This window comes from Pteronotus mesoamericanus, unplaced genomic scaffold (assembly GCF_021234165.1).
Source record: "Pteronotus mesoamericanus isolate MK-2021 breed Mesoamerican mustached bat unplaced genomic scaffold, CSHL_Meso_final contig_130, whole genome shotgun sequence".
NCBI classification, from domain to species: Eukaryota; Metazoa; Chordata; class Mammalia; order Chiroptera; family Mormoopidae; genus Pteronotus; species Pteronotus mesoamericanus.
In genome coordinates this window covers 4,374,498-4,398,982 of record NW_026555060.1, presented here as the reverse complement: position 1 = coordinate 4,398,982, position 24,485 = coordinate 4,374,498, and the positions used below count along the sequence as shown (strand labels likewise).

Sequence of the window (24,485 nt, the reverse complement as noted above, 5' to 3'; positions counted from 1 at the left end):
GTATCTGAGCTTCAAAACTTGCCTCCTTATATTTGGGGTCTAAAAAAAGAGAAGGCTTAATCCACAACTACCATTTATTGTTTATTTCTACTACTGGTGCTTGGATCTTGATTGTGATGCTTTCATTTTGTGGTCTGCCACAACAAATGAAAGGTCTTTGCTCTTAAGAGAGAGAGAGATAATACATTGCTGTTTGATTGGTAAAGTCATTTTAAACAGAAACCATCTGGAATTTCAGAACGTTCTAATTTTAATATGGGGTTAGCTATTGAGATATGGGGTTCAGTGAGAAGGGGCTTGGGCCTGACTTGCATGAGCCCAGAGTGAGGGGCTCTAGAGGGGAAAGGGAATGGCTATTTAGTAGTAGAGATGAGCTTAGTCATAGCATAGACATAGCCTTTGGTAACAGGTTTGTTTGGTTTTTTTTTTCCTGGTAAAAAGAACTGCAGCCTATTAGTAGAAATATTACTCTTTTTATAAGAAACAAGATAATATAGTACATATAACTTTACAGGGCTAGAAAAAAATTTTTATACACTTTTTCTATTCTAAATGTCATTTTCTTTTGGTTTCTTGGGGGTCTTTTTTGTTTTGTTTTTTAAATAAGACGACATGGTATCTCAACTTCATAGCAGTTTTCATTTTGGCCATTTTCTCCAAGCATTGAAATAGCCACCAAAGCGTGACATGAATTTTCATGTCAGAAATTTGCAATGAATGAATTTTTCCCCCATTTCAGAATTAATCGAGCAAAGATGCCACATTTCTTATCATTTGTGATAGATGGTGGTCAGGACACTCCAGGCTCCTCAGAGAGATTTTTGATTGTCTGTTTTCATGCCTGTATATAGTGGTCGTGGGTGCAGCCCGGTGTTTGACATTAACAATTATAATTACATTTTATGGTTATATGCGGGTCTATCTTTTATCACTGTATGGATAAATAGACAGTTTTCTTTAATAAAAATGAAGGCGCCATTTGAGATCCCCGAGATTAAAGAGAATTGATGGGATACAAAAATGACTTTTTTTAATTGAAATCTGCTCGGATAATTATTTTGCTATAAGAGTAGATAAAAAAATTAGTATCATTGTCTGGCCCAAGTGCATACATTGCCATGACATTATTAAAATCAGATCTTAATTACAGATTTTATGCTGTGTTTTCCCATGTTTTTTCCCCTATGGTTTTATAGTGTTCAACAATATTTTAATGACTGTATATGAACTGATGTTTTCACTGTTGGGGTTCAGTTTATTACATATTTGTTTGTAAAGCCATTAATATTAGGTTATCTGACAGAATAGTACTATATCATATCAGGTAAGCACAAGTGTTTTTCAAATTACCTCTTGGAAACATTAAAGTTGGAGGGCGTACCTCACAGTCTAGGCAGTAGGTTTTTCTTTATACTGTTTATGTAGCTGCTCTTCTTAATTCTAGCATGGTATCTACTGGTCTGCTTCTCCCATCTCAGACTTTTCAATTTTTTCTTCAGTTAGTTGGTCATTTATAAGAATGCTCAGATTTTAACCATTAATGGTCACTAGTGTAGTCATACTGTCCATACTTTTTTGGTTTACGAGTGCTAAATGAATTTTCGTACTTTAAACCTTTATTCTAGAGCCATGTTTCCTAATCAGTAATTCATATCTGTTAGATGGTTATCAGAAACTAAATGAAAAATTTAAAATACAATTTTTAAAACTACAAAATACATTTTTTAAAAACTCGGACAGTGTCGTAAATATCTTACCAGTGATCTTAAGAATTGGTATGTAGTTTTCCTTGTTTTTTCCTAGACATGTAATACATATATGTTGTGTATATATGCATTTGTATATTTCAAATACATATGTATTCTGTATTTTGTAGTCTGTTTTCCCACACCTTTTTTTATTCTTAATCCTCACCAGAGGATATGTGTACTGATTTTGAGAGAGAGAGATACATCAGTTGTTTGCCTCCCTTACTCACCCCAACCTGAATGGAACCTGCAGCCTTTTTGGTGTATGGGATGATGCTCCAACGAACTGAGCCTCCTGGCCAGGGCTCCCACACCTTTAACAGTCCTGAATATTACCAATCATTTTAATTTTCGTTAGCCCCAGTAGGTGAAAGATGGCAACTTTGAATAAATTGTCTTTTTTGAACTGTTTAATCTTGTCAGGGTATCATGTTTCTCTAAGCATTTGATATGTGGTGTATTCTCCTAAATGGTTGTGAAATGATGGATGTAGTAAAGCATAATTACATTAATTGAGGGATAATTTACAAACTATAAAAACCCCTCTTTTCATGTGCTTGTTATATGACTTTGGACAGACAAACACAGTCATGAACCCACCACCACAATCAAGATACAAGATATTTTCATCACCTCTGACGTTCTCTCATGTTCTTTTATAGTCGTTTCCCTTCTGCCTCCAGTCCCTGATCTGATTTAGTCCTATAAGTTAACATTTTATAGAACGTTCTTCTTTAGCTTTGAGTAATGTTTTTGAAACTAATCCATGTTGTTGCATGTCTTTATTTTTTAATTCTTGATTGTTAGTACAGTTGTCACAGTTTTTCCCCCTTTACCTCCCTCTACCCAGCAACCCCCACTCCCTCAGTGAATCCCCACACCGTTGTTCATGTCCATCGGTCATGAGTGTAAGTTCTGCGGCTACTCCATTTCCTATACTGTCCATCCACCTGGCTATTCTAGTACTTCTAAATCCCCTCACTTCTTCACCCTCTCCCCTGCACACCCCCCTCCTGTCTGGCAACCATCAAAATGCTTTCTGTCTCCATGATTCTGTCTCTGTTCTCCCTGTTTGCTTAGTTTGTTTTTAGATTCAGATGTTGATAGATATGTATGTATTGCCATTTTATTGTTCATGGTTTTGATGTTTATTAATAAGCTGCCACAAACAACATACTAGTCTTTGGACATATGCTTCATATCTCTTGGGTAAATATGGAGGAGTAGGATTGCTGGGTAATATGGGATGTGCGTGTTTAACTTTATAAGAAACTGCCATTTCTGAAGTGACTAACATTTTTTTCATTCCTACCAACATTGCCTATCCTTGTAAACAGTACTTCTAGATTTTTATGTTAATCATTATTACAGGTGTTTAGTAGTGTGTTATTTGCCTCATTGTAGAAATCAAGAAGCGTTAGGAGAGGTCATTGGATTTTTGAGAATTGTGACTTTCTAGAAAATGACATTCAAAGAAAAGCTCGGATTGTAATATGTTAGAAGGGAATAACGAAGAGGAAGGCTAAGATGCATATTTAGTAATTTAGGGCAGAATATGATTAATAAAGTGCTATGATAAAGACCCAAAGTGGTTTGAGAAATCAGAGGAAAGACAGTTATATTCTACTGAGCAAACAGGAAAGATTTTCAGGGGACATTATTTTACCTGGACCCAAATGTGAATGCATTGGGTTTTAGTCATTAGATAGAAAGTATGGAATGAGTGTTGGAGTAGGAGTAAAAGGCGTTCTTGTTAATACACCTCTTGAAACCTGGCATTGGAGCAACCTAATCAACTTTGTTAGATACATGACTATTTTTACCATATTTCTGCTGAATTGTTCAGTTAGCCTCTGGAATAAACACCTGCAGTGAATAGCTGTTCATGAATTAACTCTTTCATTTTATCTATATTGAACCTAAATATACTGTCCCCTAATTTCTTTTTGTTTTTATAGAGGGGCGGGGCAAGGAAGGGAGAAAGAGTTAGAGAAACATCTATGTGCAAGAGATAAATCTATCAATTGCCTCTTGTGCGCCCCCAAGTGAGGACCTGGCCTGCAACCCAGGCCTGTGCCCTGACTGGGAATCAAACCACAGCCTTTCAGTTTGCAGGTCGGCACTGTCCACTGAGCCACCTTCCTGTAATTTCCATTTACTGTTCAACGAGTATTTAATGTGTACAAAGTTGAACAGAACTGTAAACTCATTTTCAACATTACATTTATAGCCTGAGGTTGTTTGCTTTGGAAGCAGCCCCATGTATATATACTAGTAATTTACTGTCTTTTAACTAAAAAGTAAACAAAAACCTAAGTACTTAACTAAAAGTTTTAGTCATGGAAGGAGTAGAGAGTGATAATTTTGGTTAACAGTTTTATTTATTTTTTTAATTCTCACTAGAGAGAGAAAGGGAGGGAGAGGGAGGGAGACAGACACACACATCCTTGTTAAAGAGAAGCATCAGTTGCCTCCTGACCAGGGATCAAACCCTCATCCTTTTGGTGTTTGGGATGATGCTCCAACCAAGCCAGCCAAGGCAGTAACAGGTTGGGGTTTGTGTTTTGTTTGTTTGTTTTTTTAAGTATTTATTTTGAAATTGAGGAAGTCTGAGCATATTGTAGGTATCCACTTGAAGCCTGGTGTGACTTTTCTTTTCTATCTTATTTGTGTATATGTGTTACTTTGTGTTACTTTCTTCCTGTCCTCCACTTCCCACTCAATGGGTTATAGGTATTAAGAGATTTAGAAAGATAGTGACAGTTGACATAGAGCAGTTTCCCTGGAGATATGCTTCCGGAATTAGTCTAAGCAGATGGAGAGGAAACATTTGAAGAAACAGGAATGAATAAAAGAATATGGATGACAATACAAAGGGATTTTAAGTGGGATGGACACAGTTGGGGTCAGTAAAATGATCTTTGAAGTAGTTGAAGCTTTGTAAAATAGTGAGGGAAGGTGTGGGTATAATTGTGTTGGTATATGGATGAATAAATAGGATTGATAGCTTATAACTGACAGTAAATTTTACATTGTGCATCTCAGTCTGACAAAATCTCCACATTGGAGTTTAATGCATGAAATTTCACTTTCTCTGAAAAGATACTAGATAATTTCTCTTCAGTGGTGCTAGAGGCTAACCTTCTTAAGAATTCTTTTTTTTTTTTTTTTTTTGGTACTATCTTGGCTATCTTTATTGAACTGCATAGTCTTGTAGGCTTGACCAGAGATCTCGTCTGATTTGTAAATTAGGAAACTGAGATCCAGCAAAGTCATGGCTTATTATTCTGAATATGTAATTTGGGTCTTTCTTCCTCTCACATTTCTTATATACACTGGCTGTGCATGAATGATAAACACAACTTTATATTACTCAGTTGTCCAAGTCCCAAACAACCTTGTTTGGTGGTTCATCTGTAATTTATCTGTAACGCTTTTTTGATGCGTTCCTTATTTATGGAATTGTTATTTTCCCTACTCTATGGGATAAAAATGGGAAGATGGAAGAAATGGCAGTTGCTTGTACAGAATACATAAATTGGCCTGCTATTAAAAAAAATTGAGTAGCCAGGGAGGTTGCACCTTCTCCCCCTCACCCCCGACCAGTACCTTTCCTTGCTGCTTGATTTCCATCAGTCAGTTATTTTTTAGCCGTCTATATTCCGATTCACTTTAAATCAGAGTTACAGTAAAAAAATAACTGATCTGTAAGTTATATTTGCCAGTGTGATTAATTTAAACACCGTCCTCTGACATCTTTATTTCATTTTATCATGGAGCCTCCTGTGCCTTAAAAGAGGTTCTGCGTAGCCTCTTATGTCTAGTTTTTTAGACTTTTACCAGATTAGCATTGCCTTTTCTCATTTACCATTTTACTTCCTTTGACTAAATGATTTATTGAATAATAATCAAGTAAAAGTTACCTCTAGCTCTGATCTAAAAACTTCTGGTGTATTTTGACCCTTTCTTTGATAGTGATAGGTGTATTTGGTTCTTGTTCTTACTTCAGTTACATGTAAGTAAAAAAAAAATAGTAGGTGAATATGTACCTCATAAATGTGGGAGATTTGGGATAAATGACAAAGTGTCCCTATAGAAAATCTGGAAATATGGAGGAGAAAGAGGGGAAAATGAGAATCCCCAACCACAGAAACAATCCCTAATAGCGTTTCTGTCTTTTAACCATTTGAACAAAACTATTTTGTACCTAATTTTTCTATTCACAGGGATAGTTAGTATCTTCCCACATATTAGTATTATTTTTAACATCAATTGTTACAGTATTAAAGTATGTGTAATTTCCACATTTTTGTTTACAGAGTTTTAGTTTATAACATTTTACTAGGTAAGTCTGCTATTCTTCACCCTTCCACAATCATTCCAAATAAAAATACTATGTTGCTTAGCTTTGTTACTTTAAATGTAGCTAATGAGAGTCCTTCATGCCTTGCCTTCCTTTTTTACCTCCTTGGCGTGCTTCTTGGGCTACTTTAGGGAGTTCCTTTCTTGCTACTTCTGATTCTCCACACCCTGCCACTGGAAGCAGTGAATTAACTTACTTTTAAAAGCATGTGAGGCATTATACAAAAATTTTAAAATATTTTGGGAGTTTTTATAGACTGAGGGTTTCAGGGCAGTTACAAAAGGAAAAACATAGAAGCTAATAGAGCATATGTAAAATTTCAATTGAGAGTCACTACAATTATAAAGAATTTGTCTTATCTGTAGGGTCCCCAGTGATTGGTATTTGATTTTTATTACAATTGTAATGATGACTGCAGGCTATCTTAGGCAGCGTAATTTTAAAAGGTAATACTCAAATTTTCCTTCCCCCTTCCCTTCTCCAATTCCTAATGTTATAATTGTTCTGAGGCTATAATCATGTAAATCATTTCCTTTAAATAGTGAGAGGTTGTGTTTATAGTTTTAATTTTGTTTCTTGACCTTTATCTTTGAGATTTTAGCTTAGCATCTAACATATCCTGTTCTTTGTTTGCTTGTTTATATTCTGTGGCAGACTACAGACTGCTTCAGGGCTAGAGTCTTATCTTGTTCCCAGTGTATTTCATTTACCATAAACGGTATATGGTTTAGATGCTTAATCAGTGGAAAGGATTGGAAAGATTTTAAACAATTGTAAAAACAATTATCTTTGAGTACTGAGATTACTGGTGATTTTTAGTGGTAATCGTTATTTTGAAAATAGTGAAATAAATTTCTAGGAGAGAAAACATGAAGAAGACACAGGTCAGTACTTTTCCAATAAGTGTAATCTCCCAGTCCTGCCCTGTACCCTCTGCCTAGTTTTCAAAAAAGAATCAAGCCCTGGCTGGTGTGGTTCAGTGGATTGAGTGCCAGCCTGCGAACCAAAGGGTCACTAGTTCGATTCTCAGTCAGGGCACATGTCTGGGTTGTGGGCCATGTCCCCAGTATGGGGTATGCAAGAGGCAACCACACGTTGATGTTTCTCTCTCTCTCTCTCTCTCTCCCCCTCCCTTCTCCTCTCTCCAAAAGTAAATAAAATCTAAAAAAAAAAAAAAAAAGCAAGAACACAGAGATAATGGTCCCCAGAGAAAAAAGGTACTGTGAATGGAAAGATGTGGCTATGGTTTCCTTACAGTCTGAGGCAGCAGTAGACTATCTTAGGAATAAGAACTGTGCTACTTCCCACTTTTGAGGGATAAGGGAGATGAAGACAAGAGATTCAGATGTTGGAGGTTACCAGTAGTTGCTGGAAATTTATTCTTTTGCCATTGTAAACCACTTTTTAATAAATGGTAGTAGTTTCTTTTTTTATTACCACTTGTATGTCTCAGAAAATTTATTTCATGCAAGTCTACAAAGATGACTTTCTAATACTTATTAATCTTGTGTTTTGCTCCTTTAGCATTTGACATTGTGCAGCAAAGAAATGGTTATGGAGAAGCCCAGTCCGCTGCTTGTAGGGCGGGAGTTTGTGAGGCAATATTATACCTTGCTGAATAAAGCTCCAGAATATTTACACAGGTAAGTTTTAAATGGATTATTTTAGTATTTTTATTTAGTTTTTTTTTTTTCCTGAATAGGATTTTACATATTCTTTCCTGTCTCATGTCTTAACAGTATCTTTGTAAACCATATCTAATACTTTATCTGATGGCTAAAACCAGTATTTTTCAAGTTTTTTGGTGAAATCCAGAGAAAGAAAAACACTTCATAACACATTTACACATGCTTATGTGTGTGCACAAAATTATATCCTCTGGTGCTTTGTTTCTTTTTTAAAAAACTTGTGCCTGACAACTAATTGAGGTCCAATCTGCAATTAGAAATCATGGGCTTAAGTTGTGTCTTTAAAGTTCTCTGTAGCAGTGTTAGGAAATGAATCCATTAAGTGATTATACTTATGAAAATTTCTTGATCTACAAAATAGTGTTCCTTGGTAAAATAGCACCAGTAACTTTGTTTACTATTTTAGTAAGAATTGGAGTTTGTAGCTTATTTTTTCCAGAAAATGAAGTGAAATTTATTTATGAGTAGTATTTATAGTTTCTGTTCTTCCTGGTATATTTTAGCAGGTGGAAGATGTGAGACTTTTTTAAGTATTAAGTTTTGCACGTATTTTTTGTAGAACACTCTAGTCAAGTGAGTTAAGGATAAATATGAGGTTGAGCCCCTTACATATAGTACAAGCTTCACCCATTAGGTGAGTGTTCTAGGAACCCATCTGTGTCAGTGTACCAGCTGGCACTGTTGTGAGAAGCTGTCTTCTGCTTCAGTGTCTTTTGTTGTTGTTTTATTTTTTTTTAAGACTTTCAGCACATTTGATGGGTGATTTTATGATTGTTCCTGCCTAAACCATGTTGAGAGTTCAGCATTTTTTAATCAAAAACGTCATGACCACCATGCCCTACCCTCCCTATTCACCCGATTTTGTCCCCAGTGACTATTTTGCTTCCCTCAATGAAAAAAATCCTCACAGGAATATGTTTTGCTGGTATAGAAGAGGTGAAACAAAAAATGGCAGAAGCATTAAAGGCTTCAGTAACTGTTTGAGCAAGTGGGAAAATGTCTCGCTAGGTGTTTTGCATCAGATGGAGGGTACTTTGAAGGAGGCTGAAGTTTAACCATGTAAGAATAAAAAAAAAACACAACTTTTTATAAATAAATTCTGGGGATTTTTGGGTCCCCCTCTCCTATATATTATCTGTAGGTCCTCTATTTAATAAGGATGTTGGTTATTCTAAAGTTAGATTTTGCAGTATGCCCTACATTGTTAAACACATGTAATATTCCGTGTTATGTAACCAATTTCCCTAGTAATGAAAATTTGGTTTGTAATTTTACACTTGTTAACACATGCATTTTTGTGCACTTTTAGGATAAGTTTCTAGAAGTCGAATTGTTTAAAAAAATCAAAGGTTTTTTTATATACAATGTCTGTCCAGAAAAAGTCCAGCTGTTGTTAATATTATAAGAACAGTAAGCGCATCATCAGTGTAACCTGGCAGCCAAGGAGAGTGGACAGGAATGCGCATGTGTGAACAGTGATGCCTTCACTATATTACACAGTGGGAGGTGGTAGACACCTTAGAGTGAGCGTGTGTACTGTATGGCTGTCGCATTCAAAATGACTGAGTGAGTAGAGCAATGAATCTGCATCATATTTTGCATTAAGTCTGAACATTCCTCCACGGAAACCATTCGGATGATTCAGAAGTCTGCAGCTCTGGGCAACTGGTGATGGGCAGCCTCATCGTGACAATGTGCCCACTCATGAATCACATCTCATGAAGAGGTTTTTGCTGAAATATCAAATTACCCAGGTGACTCAGCCCCCAACAGCCAAGATTTGGTACGCTGCAACTTCTGGCCTTTCTCAGAACTAAAATCACCATTGAAAGGGAAGAGATTTCAGACCATCAGTGAGATTCAGGGAAATACTACAGGGCAGCTTATGGCAATTGGGAGAACTGTGTGAGGTCCCAAGGTGCATACTTTGAAGGAGACTGAGGCATCACTGTCCTTTGTACAGTGTTTCTTGTATCTTGTACCTTCCTCAATAAATGTCTCTTCTTCATAGTACATGGCTGGATACCTTCTGGACAGACCTCGTAAACACATAGAGCAAAATTGTCCTCCAGTAAAATAAAGCAGTTTACATGCTTGCTAGTTTTACACAAGAGGAAATAGTATAAACTTTGAAATTGAGGTAGAAGTTTTAAAGTATGGATTCTGAAATCAGACATTAGGTTTATGTCTCAGCTGTTGCACTTTGAAAGGTGTGTGATCTTACAGGAGTTAATTTAACTTCTTCTGAACCTCACTTTACTCACTTAGATAATAGCGCTTATTTCATAAGGTTGTTGCTAAGGTTAAAGTAATCAATATATGTAATGCACTGTAAATATCAATTGGCATAAGGGAAGTCTTATCATATTTTATGATAGAATTTGAGTTCTCTTTATTAAAAAAAAGTCAACTTTGCTTGTTTGATAACCTTAATTTAGATATTCTAATTGCTTTAGGTAATGCCAGAGAAACATTATCTACTTAAGAGCAATATAGAAATATAAATGAGAAATTGGATGTTGTAATAATATAGACTTTTTACGTAGTCTCTTAATTATTTTAGTTTAGATCTAAACTAATCTAAGCCTTTGCAAAGATTAGTAATCATTTAGGACTCGGTAGAATCTTAAACGGCCTCTGATTCCCAAACAAGTCTAGATAACTGAGTGTTTGTATGCAAAGGGGAAAAGGGGGCTCAATTACTACAGCATCAGTATGTAAAATGTATTATAAATACCTCATTTTTCCACTTAAAAAAATAGATGTGATAAGGATTACATGAAAGAGGAGCTAATGATTTGAGTGTGGTATATTTATTATACTAGGCATGCTAAGAATTTTGTCATTACTCATTTAATCCTTACAAAAACTCTATGGGGTAGTCACTGTTCTGGTTTATAACCAGGGTAAACTTAAACAACTGTAAGTATGCTCAAGATTACGCAGCTAATGAATGAGGAATCCAGACCTGGGAATTGGGTCTGTTTGACACCAGGACTGGACTGCCTCTTAGGCTTCCCTTGATAATTGAATGTTAATCATTATCAATGGTTTTACAGGTTTTATGGCAGGAATTCTTCCTATGTTCACGGTGGAGTAGATGCTAGTGGAAAGCCCCAGGAGGCTGTTTATGGCCAAAATGTAAGTACCGATTTCATATACATTTTTTATTTGTGTGTGTGTGTGTGTTAAAATAGATACTTGAAAAACAGCCTTTTGGTGCCCATGAGTTTCTTGAATGTGATCATTAGTTATAACTAGGATTTATGTTACAGTAGTTGTACACTGAGCTTTGAGTTCTTGTAAACATTCATGTTATATGAAACATGGTATTACATTGGTTTGGGGGTAGATGCAAAGGAGAAGATGGGATTTTTTATATCCTTGATGTATTTTATACATGAAAAGTTGAGATAGTTTATTAAGTTTGTATAAATGTGGGCTAAACCTTAACTTTAAACAGGAATGCGCAGAAGTATATATGCTCCTTATGATTTTGTAGATCATGGGATGTAGACTCTGAATTACAGGATTGTCTTACCAAACAAGAGGCAATTAAAAGTAGAAGAAATAGCCTCAGCACACAAGCAGTAAAATTAGATGTGAGGTCAAGGGGTACTCAACAAACACATTTTGTGTGAATGACTAAATATCTAATGCAGAAAGTGGGGGAAAAGCTATATAAAGCCCATAGTACAAAGAGACAGCTGTTGTGATTTCTTATGTAGGGAGTTGATGCTGAAAGTGGTAGCTTTAGGAACATCAGTCTGACAGTAACATAGTATGATAGAATGGATTCTAGTGAGGCAGAAAGATTAAGTAAATATCCTACAAGTTGTGAGAAAGAAATCAGTGAAGCTCTGTTGTTGTATTGTATAGGTAATGCAGTATCACAAGAATTTGTATTTTCTCCCTCCTCCTACTAAAGGATATACACCACAAAGTATTATCTCTGAACTTCAGTGAATGTCATACCAAAATTCGTCATGTGGATGCTCATGCAACCTTAAGTGATGGAGTAGTTGTCCAGGTCATGGGTTTGCTGTCTAACAGTGGACAGCCAGAGAGGAAATTTATGCAAACCTTTGTTCTGGCTCCTGAAGTAAGTTTTCATTTATGTGATTTTATTTGGCTCTTATTAGTTGCTTGACATGTCCAGAGAGTTTCTTCTTACCAGTTTAGATGTACATGTAGCTTTTTTGAAAAATTAGTACTGCACCTGTTGATATAATTTATTTGAGAGGTGTGTGCGCGCGCACACACACTCTTTGACTAGAGGTAAAAGTCAGATAGTGATGCTATCATATTCAACTTTAGAAAATTATATTTAGTATGCATTATTTCTTTAGTATTAAAAATAGAAATTGTATATGCTGTGTAATTTGTTATTTTCATTTCATGCCACCTTTATGGGTGCTTATGGTGTATTTGGATGCTGTTTTTCTATAGGGATCTGTTCCAAATAAGTTTTACGTTCACAATGATATGTTTCGTTATGAGGATGAAGTATTTGGTGATTCTGAACCAGAACTTGATGAAGGTAAGGTTACTTTCAAGATACGAGGGTTCTTTCATCATTCTTTAGGGAAAAGTATGAAACTTGTAGAAATTTTCCTGTATTGTAACTATGTCAAAACCCCTTTTCTCCTTTTGGTTTTTGTTATGATTGATATGTGTTCATTATATAAAACAATAAAGTTAGACATAGAAAGTGAAAAAATTCTCCTAATCTCATCCTCTATAGATAACTAAGAGCTTGGTGCCTGGCCTTACCAATACTTACTTTTATAAAACAAACAACCACCACCAAAAAATGGTATTATGTTGGCTCAAAGTTTGCTTTCTGTTTTTTACTTATTTATTTTTTGGCTGTCAATTTTTTGGCTATGCCATAATTATTTAATTGATCTTCCATTGTATACATCAGTTGTTTCTTTTTTAATCATTATTTGTTCTGTTGAATAAATGACAAAGGAAGCTTAAGTTATGGCTTTATCATTTATTTCCTACGCTTTCCTTACTAATAGATTTTGTTTAAAAAAATGAGGTAAATAGCAAACATCATCTTGGCTTGCTTTTCAGATTATTAAGGGAATGGGGAATGTTGCAAGTGAATGCTTTTGTAAGAAGTATGCCATTTTTTACTATCACATCACTTCCTTAATCATTAAAAATATGGATATGAAATTGTGTGTTAAGCCTCTTTTAAAAAGATGTGATGCATTATGTATTGTCAGAATCAGAAGATGAAGTAGAAGAGGAGCAAGAAGAAAGGCAACCATCTCCAGAACCTGTACAAGAAAATGCTAACAGTGGATACTATGAAGCTCACCCTGTGACGTAAGAATAGTGTTTACAAGGTTAAATTTGGTCTAAACTAACACAGCCTGATGGTTTTTGTTCCTAGGATTACTGCTGGAAGTAAATTTTTGATAAAGCTACCTATCAGCAGTATTCGAGTACTGTACAAGAAATTTGGAAATAATCGTTTTATTTAATTTTTAAAAAATGAACAGAGTTTGGCCCAAAAGACTGATTGATAGCTTACTGATAATGCAGAATGTTGGGACAACACAGAGTGAGCATTTTATTTTTATGAATGTGGGGTGTATAGTTTGTACTAAAATAAATATTTTTAGTAATCCAGTTTTAAGATAGTGGGGTTGAAGAAATGTGTCTTGAGTATTATTCCCTTCTGCCTTCTAGTTATTGGACTTTTGCTTATTACTTTAGACAAGTACTGAATTTTTGTCTTACTTTGATCATTTCACTCTCATACTAAAAGGGTAATGAAATATTTTATTGTAGTAATGGCATAGAGGAGCCTTTGGAAGAATCCTCTCATGAACCTGAACCTGAGCCAGAATCTGAAACTAAGACTGAAGAGCTGAAACCGCCTGTGGAAGAGAAGAACTTAGAAGAATTAGAGGAGAAGTCTACTTCTCCTCCTCCTGCCGAACCTGTTTCTTTGCCACAAGAACCACCAAAGGTTAGATCAAAGAAACTCATTACAGTAACTTCACACTTTCATATTTGATGTCATTAATGAAGCATGACCTTTGTTGTTTTATGTTAATTTGTTTAATATAGTAAAGTATACTTTTTTATGTATATGAAAACTATGGGTTTTTATTTTTGGTTTGTTTTGTTTTTTTGTAATCCCGAGAAAGTCTGATTGTATTTTCCCCCTCCAAAAAAATACCCCTCAGAGTGAAGTTTAAGATAAGTCTTTGTCTCTATGCAGTGCTTAAATTTGGGTCCATGTATAAATAAACCTGAGAGTTGCTCTTCCATTTCTGTATTAAGTCCTCTACATGGGTGCAAGGAGTCATGCAGTTTCCCAACTTACACAGTTTGGCTTATTAGAAGAGGAGATACCTATTATTTCTGGTTTAAATGGGAACAGTTTCCTTACTACACCAGTTAAACTATCTTGGAAATATGAGTGACACTGATAATGTATCGTTTAAGCCTACCTATACATCTTTTATCTTTCTGTAAAAGTAGAGGGTTAAAGTATATTTGAGTAGTGAGATGAGATACTTTGTTGAATTTGTGAATGTTTGTTAAAGTTTTCAGCTAGTACTTTCTTCTTTCCTATCCTTCCCCTCTTCCCTTAACACCATCACATACCCTATTTTTCTCTAAAAGGGGAAAGAAATTGGTTCTATTAGGCTCTGACCTTTCTAGTATGTGTTAGTGGTTGTGCACCACTTGCTCATCTATTTAGGGCATATAGGAAGTTGCTTGTGGATTTATTTAGTAGTTCAGAAAAAACCATCAAATAATCTTGCATATTGAGATTTTGAAAGCTGGCACATAGACTGGCATGTGTGTGTGTGCCTTTCTGTTAGGAATCCTCCAATATAGAGCAATAGTTTAGAAGTGAAAAGAAAATATATATTTGGAAGTTTCCCTATAGGAATGTTGGTGGTTTTCCATGATTAGTAGTCTAGGTTTGTTGCATTTCCTGCAGGCTTTCTCCTGGGCTTCAGTGACCAGTAAAAACCTGCCTCCTAGTGGTACTGTTTCTTCCTCTGGAATTCCACCCCATGTTAAAGCACCAGTCTCACAGGTAACCAATCTGTGAACACATTGGATTGTATCCTTGTTACATTGCCAATTGCTTATCTTTTTAATACTTTTTAAAATGAGTCAATCAGAAATTATGGATTAAATATACAAAAAAAATACTGTATTAAATGTCAGTGCACCCACTGTAAATGCCAAATCTCCATTCATCATCTATATAGGTGGTATTTGGGGTTTGGGTGTGTGAAATGCAGATTAAGTTGGTTTTACATATATTTATCATTGTCATTTAAAAGGCTTCTTCAAATAAGAAAAAAAGTTCCTTTTTAAAAAGTTTTAAATTTAGCAAACATTTTAAGGAAGAAATTTGGAAAGGCACCAAGTAATACAGCATTTTAAAGAATCACTGTTTTTAAAAAAATAGAATACTTTAAAAAATATACTGCCTGAGCTTTTTGTCTATTAAGTGGTTCACACTGTTTAATTGAAGCCTGTACCAACTTATGACTGTAGTGTTCACCTTAACTGATCATTCCAGTATTCTGCTTTTTGTCTGTTTGTCATTATACCCATTTCAGAGCTTTCAAAACATTGAAAATAAGACACTGCCTGCTATATTTATTAGGTATACTTTAGAATTAACTAAATTTAAGTTTATAGGCACAGTTCAAAAGAGTGTCCAGTTCTTGAACCTACATTTTGAGTTAAACTGATTAGAAAATTTAGAAAATTTACATTTAAAATGGTTAGGGCACATACAGTTGTTTGTATACACCTCTTAATATGCTCTAAACAGTGAAACTTTGAGGTTTCAACAGTAGCCAGTAATTGTTAAAAAGTATTTCTTGTGTTGGTACACATAATCAGGTACATAATAGAATACATGGCCTCATGATAACCTGGGTTCCCCCTGCCTGCCCCCACCCCCCGCCCTCAGGTAGATGTTCAGGAAGTGCTGAATTAGATACTCAGATCACAAGTTAGTAATCTCTCTTAAAATTAATTTAGCAAGTATTGATTGTACTTTTCAATCCATCTGAAGACCTGATAAGTGACTTCCAGATGTGCTTTGAAATGCTTGATTTATCAGATTTGCAGTTGGAATTCCTTGGATTGTTACCTCATTTGAGAGAGCTGGCTACATTTCTAATAAACTTACTGGTAATTAAAAGTTAAAATAGCTAATGTTTATTATACCAGGCATTGTCAAAGCACTTTATATTCATTTCATCTAATCTTTGTAACCATTTTATTAGGGTGATTACTATTATTATTCCTGTTTCCCACTTAATTAAATAATTGGAGGCCTAGAATACCTCACCTAAGGTCAGACAGGTTTATAAATAAATAGTAGGGGGTGGGCTTTGCAATCATGCAGTTGGACATCGTGGACACTGGAGTCCATATGTGACTCATGCAGACCTGTATAGGTTTCTTTAGCCTTTCGGAGGGAAATGTATCTGTATTTACATTTAAGGAGAGTACTATATTTAAGACATGTCTAAATTACATTTTATTATAATCTAGCCTCTTGCCCAGGAAAAAAATTTTTACTTTTTGAATTGTAGAAGACTAGATTGTATTTTCCAACTTACACCCTTATTAAAACTAAATGTTTAAATTTTTATAATTTAAATTTTTACTTTTTGAATTGTAGAAGACTAGGTTGTATTTTCCAACTTACACCCTTATTAAAACTAAATGTTTAAATTTTTATAATTTAAATTTTAAAAGAAATTTCTGATCTCTTTAGGCTATATTTGGAATGGATTCATGGTTTTCCACTTATTATACCCTTCAATTGTATTTTGTTACTTTCGTGTAGTATCCCTTTTCTTAACAGTTTTTAGCATAGGTTATTAATAAAAGAAAACTCTAATTCTAGGGTATTGGTAGGCATTAATTTAGAAGTAGGTAAGTTAATTTCTTGGTAAAAATATTTTGTCTAGAAATTAATTATTTTCTCTAAATAGCTTTTGTTATAAATTGAAGGATGTGTTTATTAGTTTCGGTTTTACCTGCTGTTATTGACTTGATTTGATGCTTCCATTTTTATCTTGTATTCCATTTGACTTTCATTTGTGGGATTTGTCATGTGAGCATACTTCCTGGTTACGTAAAAATAATTTATCTAGTTAGAATCATGAAATTTAGCCTGAAGAATTTGTAAGTGCATAGTTAACGTATATTAATCAGTCATTGAAAGGATATTGTTAGCTACTTGGTTTCATTTTTCTTGCATTGGCATCATCAGATATGTAAGTTGCTAAATCAAAGCATGAATTATTTGTAAGGTTTTGAAAATTATTTACATTTATGTTTTTTACTTTGAAGTCCTTAAAGGGTAATGAAGAACACTTCTGTTTTGCTACCTGTGGTTTTGTTTTGGTAATCTGTTTTGAAAACAATTTGAATCAGTCAGGGTGCCTTTAGTTCTTTGTTAACATTTGGATTGAATTGAGTCTGGGGTTTTTCTGAGATTTTTAAATTAAAATGTATGTTTGCTATTTTTATTTATTTCCTAAGCACGCTAGCTTCTTCAAAACTTTGTTAGAGTATATTTATTCTTGAATTCTGTTTACAGTCATATTTAAGTTGTGTTTTTAGACCTCTTTAAGTTGAAATTTTTAAATAACTGCCTTTTTCAGGCAATTACCTCATGGTACAGTATTAAATTACAACTATAGAGAGCAGTGGTTTCAGGGCTGTAACTTAGGTTCCCATGTCAGGCATAAAACATACTTCTACATGTTTCAGGTTAGAAAACTATAAATGTGAATTAATTTTAAATGAATCAGTAGTTACTAAGCATCTATATTTAACAATACTGTTTGGTTCTTCAGGTGGTATAGAAATAAGCAATGGTCCTTATAGGAATAAATACATACAAATAACTGAAAAAATTGGAGAGAGTCAAGACGTCTTAATTAGCAAAATTCTAGAACATGGGAAGCAGTTTCATCTTGTTGCAGGCGGGAATCTACATGGAAGAAAATAGAATTTGGGAAGAGTCAGCTGAATTTGTTAAAAATTGTTAGGATAGAAGTTACAGTGGGTGAAGTAATTTACAGTAAATTGTCATTTTTGAAGGAAGCATAACTTTTTGTATTAAAATTTGTCCTCGTAAATTATGGTACATAATTATGAAAGTGTTTCCGCCACTGCCCGGACTGAGGTCCTTAGAGATGCTCAGCTGTAAAGACCACTGAAATTACTAGCTTTCTTAGTTGAGGACATGTTCTTCCTATCCTGCTGAGTGTTTTCCACATCCTTTGAGGGTACATATATTTTGTCTCTTCCTTGGACCACAAATATTTGGGCAGTAGATAACCTGAAGACATTGGGAACACGACAAATGTCATTGTATTAAAGAAAAGGTAATAGGTGTGGATGTTATTTTGCTTTAAAAATAGTTACTTTAATTATATGTGTTTAATTCAGCAGTTAGCAGAAACTTTTGGAAGACATCTTAAAATGTCCCATTACTTCCCTTCATTACCCCCAAGAAATAGTTGAGGAAAGTTGTTGGGGCCAGTCCTTGAATAAATGCATACCTTTCCCATAAAGAAGAAAATCGAAAGTTAAAGGACTTCTTTGACTATTTGAGATACTATATACATGTTTCTATCTTGTTATGTGCATTTTGGCTTAAAAGTAGTGTTTTTAGGTGTTAGAGTAAGCTGAGTTGTATATTTTGAACTATGAAAATGTTGATTTTCAAGATTTATTTATGAGGTGGGGTTTAGAATATTGGTTAGCACTTACATTTGAAGGGCAGCAAAGTAAATAATCAGAAAGTATGTGTCATATATTCTTGTCTTCCTAAGATAAAAAGATGGCCTTTTCTTTTGTATATGTATTTACATGGAGTGGCTGGCTCATCTTGCATTTCTGGGATTTTTGTAGGAATACTTTTTATGCTGTTTCAAGTGTAGACATAACTTTATTTTTAAAATGTGGTTGTAAAAAACAGCTTATTGTGAGTTATATGGCCTTGAGTGGGAAAACAAAACCTACCCTACAGTCCTAGATTGGTACAGAATATCTTTATAAAAATTTATTTTTCGGGTACATAGGACACTATGTTAAAAACATTTTAAACTTAAAATTACCATTATATGCCTGTTAAAACTTCTGATAGTTGCTTTAGTTGGTTTTTCCCCCCCTGTGGAATGTCTTTATAATGTTTTTCCCTTGCATTTTAGCCGAGAGTTGAAGCTAAACCAGAAGTTCAGTCTCAGCCACCTCGTGTGCGTGAACAACGGCCTAGAGAACGACCTGGTTTCCCTCCTAGAGGACCGAGACCAGGTGAGTTAGTCCTTCAGGTAGCCTTTAGAATTTAGTGTTTAGTACTTGAAAAGTTGAAAAAGACTGAACTGAAAGACTATGTGTTTTATATGCAAATTCTATTTTCAAAATGTTTAAAGGTTTAAATAACCTGCTAAAATTCAGTGTGGGACAAAACAGCTAACTTTAAGGGAAGGATTAGTTGTCGTGCCATAGAGATATGTATTTTGTTTTTTGAATTTATTTTTAGGAAGGGAGAAAGAAACATCAGTGTGCGAGAGGTAGATCTAATTGGTTGCCTCTCGCATGCCCCCAACTGGGAACCTGGACCTCAACCCAGCCATGTGCCCTGATTGGGAATCGAACCTGTGACCTTTTGGTTTGCAGGTCAGCCCTCAGTCCACTAAGCCACACCTGCCAGGGCATTGAAGGCATGCAGTAATTTTGGGACAAATATTTGGTTATTGTCACTAGTTCTAAAAATTCAAAACCAAGTGCCAATAACCTACTCTCTTACTTTAGCACTCTTATTTCTTCACATATAAGTAATAAGTACATCCTGATTCTTATTTTGATTGTCTTAGGTTTTAAGTAAGTTGCCATGATTTTTAACTTGTTTCCATTATTGGCTAGTACATACAGCATCTTTATTTTAATTCTATAAATCTGTTTAGATTGCTTTTGGGAGGAGGTGGGAGATTGTGTACATCAAATTTAGAATATGTAAATTTTTTCACAAAAATAAAGTATAAGATACATGTTACTAAACTAGAAGTCATGGAAGCTATGGTTTGTCCTAGCTTTGCTGCTCATTAAATTTATGATCTTAGGTGAGACCCCTTTAAATTATGAGCTTCTTTAATGCTATTCACAAATTTTTCTTGGACAATGCATTTCTTATATGCCTGTGTTGCTTGTGTTACAGAGGATCAAATAAGACTTATATGTGTGTCTGTATGTATATGAACACCCTAACATACATATACATGCTGTATACATGAAGTATTACTATTAATTTTACTGATTTGGCTGTAATTTCATATTACCAAAGATTAAGTAATTTGTGTATTTCAAAATATTAAACAAATATTTGGTATAAATATACCTCACTATCTGAAATTTATTATGCTCCTGGATGATAACAAGAGTTTCACTAAGGAGGAATACTTCTACTAACACTTAATTTTTATACAATCAGATGAGTAGATCTAGAAGAGAAAGTACTTCCACAATCTAGTCAGTACCCTCACTTTACACTAATAATAGGCACTTGCCTCTCTGTTCAGGGAGCTCACTATAAACTGAACCAGAAATACTGATATTAAGTGATTTTTATATTTATTGCCGTGAACTAGCTTTTTAAGTATCTACTCTATTCCTTTTCTCAGGTAGAGGAGATATTGAACAGAATGAATCTGACAACCGTAGAATAATTCGCTATCCAGATAGTCATCAACTTTTTGTTGGTAACTTGCCACATGATATTGATGAAAATGAACTGAAAGAGTTCTTCATGAGTAAGTGGGGTTTTTTTGCTTTATATAAGAATTAAGCAGGAGAAAAGTAGATCATTTTTCATAGTGTAATAAGAATATTTAAAACCATTTATCTCTTTATATACTTTGTATATCTCCAAGTACCAATGTCTTATCAGAAAGGAGTAGAAGGCTTTATCACATGTTTCTCAGTGACTGCTTAGTGTTGACTGGCCTAGTTCTCTAGAGGTTAGAAGAAAGAGTGGGATGAATCAGCCTTAAATTTGGAGGTGGGATTCATTTGGCAAACACAAATCAGAAATTGAAAATATCATTGTCTTTCTAAAACTATGTAGGTAATTTTCCTTTTGAAAGGTGTAAAAAAGATGCTGAAGGCTAAGAAAACAAGGAGTCCAGCTAGTTGTTGGCATCGTAGGTGAATGACCTGTGTAACTTAGTTGTTGGATATAGCCACTAGCAACTTTTATTTTAAGATGGATCAAGGAGATTAAGGTCATTCATCCTGCACAATTGAGGCCACAAAGTATTCTGTTAAAATATTTAACCCTTGGTATAATGTATATTTTCACAGGTTTTGGAAACGTTGTGGAACTTCGCATCAATACCAAGGGTGTTGGGGGAAAGCTTCCAAATTTTGGTTTTGTGGTTTTTGATGACTCTGAACCAGTTCAGAGAATCTTAATTGCAAAAGTAAGTGACTTAAAGGGCATAATTCAAGACTTTATTATTCCTGTTGTATATAATATTAATCTGGTGCATTTTTAAATCATAGGGAATCTTTTTAATGGTAAAACAAAAAATAGTTCACTATGAAATGGTATTTATGCAAAGAATAAGGATTTGTTAGTAGTTTTAAAGTCTCGAGGTGTGGATTTGTTTCTTAGGATTTTAATATTTACATGTGCAAAGCAATAGTTTACTACTACTCTCTAACCTGCCCATGTAAACATTTTTCTCCCCTTTTAAAGCCAATTATGTTTCGAGGGGAAGTGCGTTTAAACGTGGAAGAGAAGAAAACAAGAGCTGCAAGAGAGCGAGAAACCAGAGGTGGTGGCGATGATCGCAGGGATATTAGGCGCAATGATCGAGGTCCTGGTGGTCCACGTGGAATAGTAGGTGGTGGAATGATGCGTGACCGAGATGGAAGAGGACCTCCTCCAAGAGGTGGCATGGCACAGAAACTTGGCTCTGGAAGAGGAACCGGGCAGATGGAAGGCCGCTTCACAGGACAACGTCGCTGAAGCCCCACTGTTGGCAAAGTCTTGGCAGTGGTACATTACTCATCGTGTTTGCATTCTTGTTAATTTTTTTTGGCTTTGGAATGTGACACAGCCTTTTTGATCATTTCTTTGATGTGAAAAGCATCTTTTGGTTATGAGTTAAATTGAGGTGGACATTATTTCCCCAATTTTACAACAGGATTCACATTGTTAATTTATAAATCTAGACTTGGAGAATTAAGGACTGAGGAATGACCATATCTTAAACTATCTACATCAAAATGAACTTTCTAAAAGGACATGCCCAACTGAATTCAGGTCCTTTGAGTCAAAAAAAAAAAAAAATCCTCTGCTGCACATTTTGTTTAAGTGTTACTGTTTCTGCTTATTAATGTTGGAAACACAAATAGTGCAATTGGAGAATCTTGCCTTTTTTCTTGGCTCCCCCCAAAATACAAACCAACAGAAACTTGTTATGTGCTCATCAAAATGCACTAATGGGTACCCTGAACTCATTAACGTTGACATCTGCAACAGGAGGCAACAGGGGGAAAAATCTTTCATCCTTTTTTCCGGTAGGGAATAGTTTGTGAATGATGAGGGCATTTTACCTGCTTGCTGTGACCAGCGTGTGTACACATAAACCTTAACAAGACTACAAGTATATTCCCAAGGAAATCATTTAGATTGAACTAAATAACAAAAATCAGAACTTCAAATACTGTGGTCTTGAATACTAGACCAGATTTAGTAGCTCCATATCTAAGATTTTTCTACCTGCCCCTCTTCAGTACAGGGATGGCTGGCTGCTCAACACACTCCTCCTCCCCTTTTTCCTTTCTTTAAGCTGTGTACAGTGAAAATTGTCTTTACTGTATTTTTGTTCTCTGGTAATGTAATAAGCATGATGGTGCCTTCTATTAATACATCATTCCAGTCTTGCTGGTAATTTTGTACAGTATAGTGTATGAATTGCTGTGCTGCAAAGCCAAACAGCTGCAAAATGTTGAAAAATCATTGAAGTGTATAAAAATTGCAGTATCTTTAAAATCAGTAAAATTGACTAGCATATGATTTACTTTGTTCTTTAGTTAACAACTTTGTGTTCTCTGTGGGAGGGAGTCTTGTGTGTTTGGGAGGGAGAGGGAAGGAGGAAGTCCGTTATTTGAGTAAGTTGTTGACTTTTCTCTTAGCATGAATGTGAATGTTGAAGCGGATCACTTGAGAGGTGCTTAGAAAAGTCAATCGACTTAGATGTACATTTTTAGTGACATTTTAAAAGCAGTCAGATTCCATAAATGGCAAGTAAACCTGAAGTGAGGATACTGCAATTTTCAGAGAAAAGAACAGCAGCTCCTAAGTGTTTGCATTTTCTATTTGGGGGGCAGGGAACTGTCATTCATTTTGCACAATTCTTGAACTGATGTCAGCACCCGAGTGGCTCTGAATTTAAGTCTGGGACGACATCTTTTATTTTTACATGAATCTCTAAACAATTCTGTGAGCAAAGTTTGTAGCTGCTGGATTATTGTCTGTCTTTATAGCAAGTTCCGGTAAACCACAAGTATGGCAAAGGATATTCAATTGTATGCTTGAAATATTTGGTACATACTTGTTTGTTTCTGATGTTTCAAGCTAGGAGTGGGGTAAATAAGTGTGACCACTTAAAGCTGCTTGTTAGCATGGAAGACTTCTCCATTCTGTTTGGTAAAAAACAAAAATGCACTTGACATAGTAGCAAACTGGTTTTGAATTATGAAAACTGTTTGCTATTTAGTAAACTAGCAAATGATGCACATATTTTGTTTTTCATGTACTGGGCAATATAGGTGAAATTAAATCTCCCTTTTTTTCCTTTGAATGAGGTCTTCCATGTTTGAGGAAAAGTCTTGCACTATTGCATATATTTTGGGGACACAGATATCTAATAGTTTCCATTTGGGGGGCTTAAGGATTTTTCTTTTTCCTGTTTAAGACACTTTTTACACTTTCTGATGTATAGTACTTGAAGTTCTTACTAGAAAATTAATTTTGAGTTTTGAAGCCTTTATTCAAACTACTTTTAAATGAGTGGTTTATTGTCAGTGTTTTTTATAGTATATTTTTCCTTTACTCTTTATTTCTTCCCATTTCGTATATATATAAAATTTCAAATCCAGGATATTGCCCTGCCGCTCATGAAAACTGTTCTGGCACCAAAAGTAATGGCAGATGTTAAGTGTAATAGAAAATTAAAGCAAAGAGCCATTCAGCTTCAGTTTTTACGTACCATGATACATCGTTAAAACATCACATGGAGAAGTTTACATGGTGATTGTTCACCTGCCGTACTGTGGACCTTTAACATTTTGTCCCTTTTTCAGTGAACCAGAGTAAAAATATTCATCCACCCTTATCGTTATTTGCTGATTTTTTTTCCTGATGGTAATATTCTATCCTTATGACACTATTGCAACCAAATTGGCTTTACCATCTTGGCTTTAGTAGGTATAGGAGACAATGGATTACCATCTTTATTGCTGTAATGTGTTAAGCATTATATGCTAGTAGAATCTAGTTTAATTGTTTCAGGTGGAAAGTATTCTTTCAGTTTCCATTTTGAATGTGTTTGGACTAAACAAACAATAAACTACTGATGTCTGCAGCATTTA

General features: G+C 34.9%; 1 protein-coding gene across 5 annotated transcripts in view; it reads left to right on the top strand.

The window, feature by feature from the left end:
* G3BP2 (G3BP stress granule assembly factor 2) overlaps positions 1–24,485 on the top strand; it is an 82,472-nt gene extending 57,987 nt beyond the window's left edge. For 4 of the 5 annotated variants that reach the window (XM_054591650.1, XM_054591667.1, XM_054591660.1 and 1 more), the window contains exons 2-12: positions 7,636–7,754; positions 10,859–10,940; positions 11,728–11,901; positions 12,249–12,339; positions 13,037–13,139; positions 13,608–13,788; positions 14,776–14,874; positions 19,037–19,139; positions 20,507–20,635; positions 21,186–21,304; positions 21,583–24,485. In XM_054591650.1, the coding sequence (XP_054447625.1) occupies positions 7,660–7,754; positions 10,859–10,940; positions 11,728–11,901; positions 12,249–12,339; positions 13,037–13,139; positions 13,608–13,788; positions 14,776–14,874; positions 19,037–19,139; positions 20,507–20,635; positions 21,186–21,304; positions 21,583–21,855 (1,449 nt within the window). In that variant the 5' untranslated portion in view covers positions 7,636–7,659 and the 3' untranslated portion in view covers positions 21,856–24,485. The remainder of the gene's footprint in view (positions 1–7,635; positions 7,755–10,858; positions 10,941–11,727; positions 11,902–12,248; positions 12,340–13,036; positions 13,140–13,607; positions 13,789–14,775; positions 14,875–19,036; positions 19,140–20,506; positions 20,636–21,185; positions 21,305–21,582) is intronic. The other variant, XM_054591680.1, reaches the window with a different exon arrangement.